We start from the raw sequence: 2905 nt of genomic DNA, 5'->3' as shown, positions 1-2905 counted from the left end.
CACTTTCTTGCCACAATACCGAATAACAATGTGTTAATCTTCGCAGTTTTTAGCATCTACATGGCGACGTGGTGTGTTATCCGGACTGATAATGAGTGCAACTACAGGTTTTGTGGGCTTGGTTCCGGCCAGTTCGTCAAATGCGGCAACACTAACGGTGGGGACCTAGCAAAATCTGAGGGCGTAGTTGACAATACCGATCCCGCCCGGACAATTTCAATATCAGCAACCTTAGTTGACCTCACACTCTCCACGACGGCTGCAAGAACGCTCGCACGTGATCGATGGCGGTGTCATCGGCTAGCTTCGGTTAAGGCCAAACAGCAGCTGAGTTTGAAAATGAGTGATTTGGGCAGTGCGCGTCACACTTGGGGCAAATGCCGTTATTACCTCCGAGAATATCATTTCAGAAATCTATCGAAAAGCAAAAGTTCGCTAATCAATTTTCACGGAGAAGGAAAATTCATCAGAGAATTCACCGGAGAAGGAAAAATATAATTGATGACTCAGCCATTTGGCGGGGGCTCGGAGGGCACTTAATCCGTATCAGACAATCTGATAGGATAACTTTTGCAATGGATTTTCCTCGGGAAAAAACCACTTGGCAGATTTTTGCACCTCGATGGATTCTTGATCGATATTCTGGTAGGTAATATCGGCGTTTGCCCGTAGTGTCACTTTTCGTAACAAAAAAATCACAGCTTGTCTGCAGTGTTTCCGGCCCGTGGGACCATGATGCTTGATGTACAATTTTAAGCTCCGACTCAACTCCACACATACATGAGTCTGTTGTCTCCGTCCGCATCTTGGTCCCCATCCAACACATCCCTCTACTAGCTCCTGCATCCTCAAGTTATTATGGGAACAAAGAACCATGAAAACCCGTTTGGACTCTTAAAAAGCATTACAGAACATCACGAGAAAGAATCAGGCAGGAAAAAACCACGCCCGGGCTCGAAGGAAGTCCTCAAGGTATAGTCGCCGCACAATTGTTCCTATATGAAATCGTACGATCAGATTGCATCCTCATATAGCGTTGCAGTAGCTGCCTTGATGGAGGGGAAATCTGGAAGTGCACCCAAAAGGATTGTTCCATGTTTGTATGCATACAACGAGGCGGGTCTGGATGTCTCAGGCTTCTTCGCGACGTATCAGCGGAGGAGTTTATATGTCCTCGCTGCATGATCAAGGGGAAGAAGAATGATATGCCTGTTAGTGGTACCTTTCTGTCTGCAACTCCTTTGCTGTCGCTGAAGAATGACGTTTCAGTACGAAGTCGAGAGCTATTTTCGTGGATCGCGGATGAGTGAAAGAACAGAGAACCCCCTGTGGGTCGCATCCTTATCAACGTCGGACCAATTCGTTAAAAATATAATTCATCGACACCTCCTGGCACATTATACCGATTGTAAAGAGAATGTGCGTGATCGCTGCTTTGGATTTGGTTCAGAATGGCCACTGAAATATCTTTCACACATACAGTTGTTTGTGTGGACCCGCGACTTGAGGGAATCTCTTTCGCCAACAGTGACCGAGAAGCCAATACACTGGCTCAGCATGGCCCGTGGCATTGGGAGTGACATATTGGTTTTGGTCAATGCACACTGCGATGCAGACTCGGGCAGAGTGATTCTGCCTCAGAGTCCACGTGCCTTACAAATGACTATGCGAACGGTAAAGATTTCTGGTTTCTTGCATACGTACTGAATGCATACTCTGGCCCTCAGGTTATATCTCAGAACTGCGGAGGAAATGCGTTTGAGGAGATCCTGAAAACCTCCACCGAGCGTGTTTTGGAAGGATGGACTGTTGTACGAGGTGTTGTCATCCTGGAAGGCAGATCATGTGTGAACGTTCGGGCAAGGCTAGAAGAACTCGTTGCCGAAGTTAAGAAGTAGGTCAGTTATATAAAGAACTATTCAGACGCTAAAACCAACCATTAGTTTCCGTTTTGATTTCATACTGGTGTTCACGCACACAGACGTGAGTCAGAAGGACCTGACGATCCCCCTCATGAGGTTCATAGAACACGTATACGTCAACTGCAAAGATCCATGGCGAGCTCTCCTAGATGCCTTTGGTGATAAGGACATCCTTTCCTACACCTCTCCGGTGCTAATCTTCTCAAACTATCATGTGATTGACGGGCGCAGACAGCGGGAGGGGATATATACGCGGGTGCTGTCTCGGGTGAATCACCGTGTTCGTCCCTGGGGTCTAGAATTTTGGCGATGTGATTGCGGTGCAAAATTACCTCAGCTCTCCTTCAATCACGTCGGTAATAGAGGACCCAATAACTGGAAGACAAAGAAGATGAAGATGAATTGCACCAAATGCAAGAAACCCACCACTAGGGTCTCATGTCCTGATTGGGTAGCTTCATTCGAAGGGCATATGAATTTAGTGTGGTACAATTGGCCTTTGACTTCTGACAACGTCGAACAGCTTGGTAGAGAGTCGGATGCTGAAGTTGTCATAAAGGATTGGTATTGAATAGAATATCCCCTCCTTTTCCTCTAAGGCAATGGATAAGATTACTTTGCTTGCGTGCCGCCACTAATCCAAATGGCTGGAGTGGGGCTCGTTACTTGCAATGCCTGCACTGCGACCCTACCCACTAAGCCCCTCATGCTAGGCTGATTGGGGTCTTTGTTGACCTAACCCCGATGGCTCTCCCTCACGACACCCCTGCTAAGCTTATTTGAGAACAGGCGTTCGAGAGGGCTCCGGTGTTTTGCTGCACATGATTGATTGGTACTGACGGTGGAGAATACAGTCAACTCTCCCATATTGCATACCCCTCGGGAAATGCTTCAGGCTATGCATTATGGGAGGGTATGCACATAGGGAGAGACACGATAAATAGGGACTAAATAACCCGATTTTATTCTATGTTATTCTAGAC

At 47.0% G+C, this 2905-nt stretch overlaps 1 protein-coding gene across 1 annotated transcript; it reads left to right on the top strand.

Moving 5' to 3' along the window:
* The first annotated feature begins 875 nt into the window (after nucleotides 1-875).
* On the top strand, nucleotides 876-2447 carry CONPUDRAFT_148002 (uncharacterized protein). The gene is given in 7 exon segments (XM_007777821.1): nucleotides 876-972; nucleotides 1035-1211; nucleotides 1270-1419; nucleotides 1483-1674; nucleotides 1728-1894; nucleotides 1944-2202; nucleotides 2222-2447. 6 exon segments carry the CDS (start codon nucleotides 1095-1097, stop codon nucleotides 2315-2317), a joined length of 981 nt encoding a protein of 326 aa, XP_007776011.1. The 5' UTR covers nucleotides 876-972; nucleotides 1035-1094; the 3' UTR covers nucleotides 2318-2447.
* The last annotated feature ends 458 nt before the right edge of the window (nucleotides 2448-2905 follow it).

Source organism: Coniophora puteana, assembly GCF_000271625.1.
Source record: "Coniophora puteana RWD-64-598 SS2 unplaced genomic scaffold CONPUscaffold_93, whole genome shotgun sequence".
In the NCBI taxonomy this organism is placed as follows: domain Eukaryota; kingdom Fungi; phylum Basidiomycota; class Agaricomycetes; order Boletales; family Coniophoraceae; genus Coniophora; species Coniophora puteana.
The sequence above is the reverse complement of the archived record's forward strand: the minus strand, read 5'-3'. Positions and strand labels throughout refer to the sequence as shown.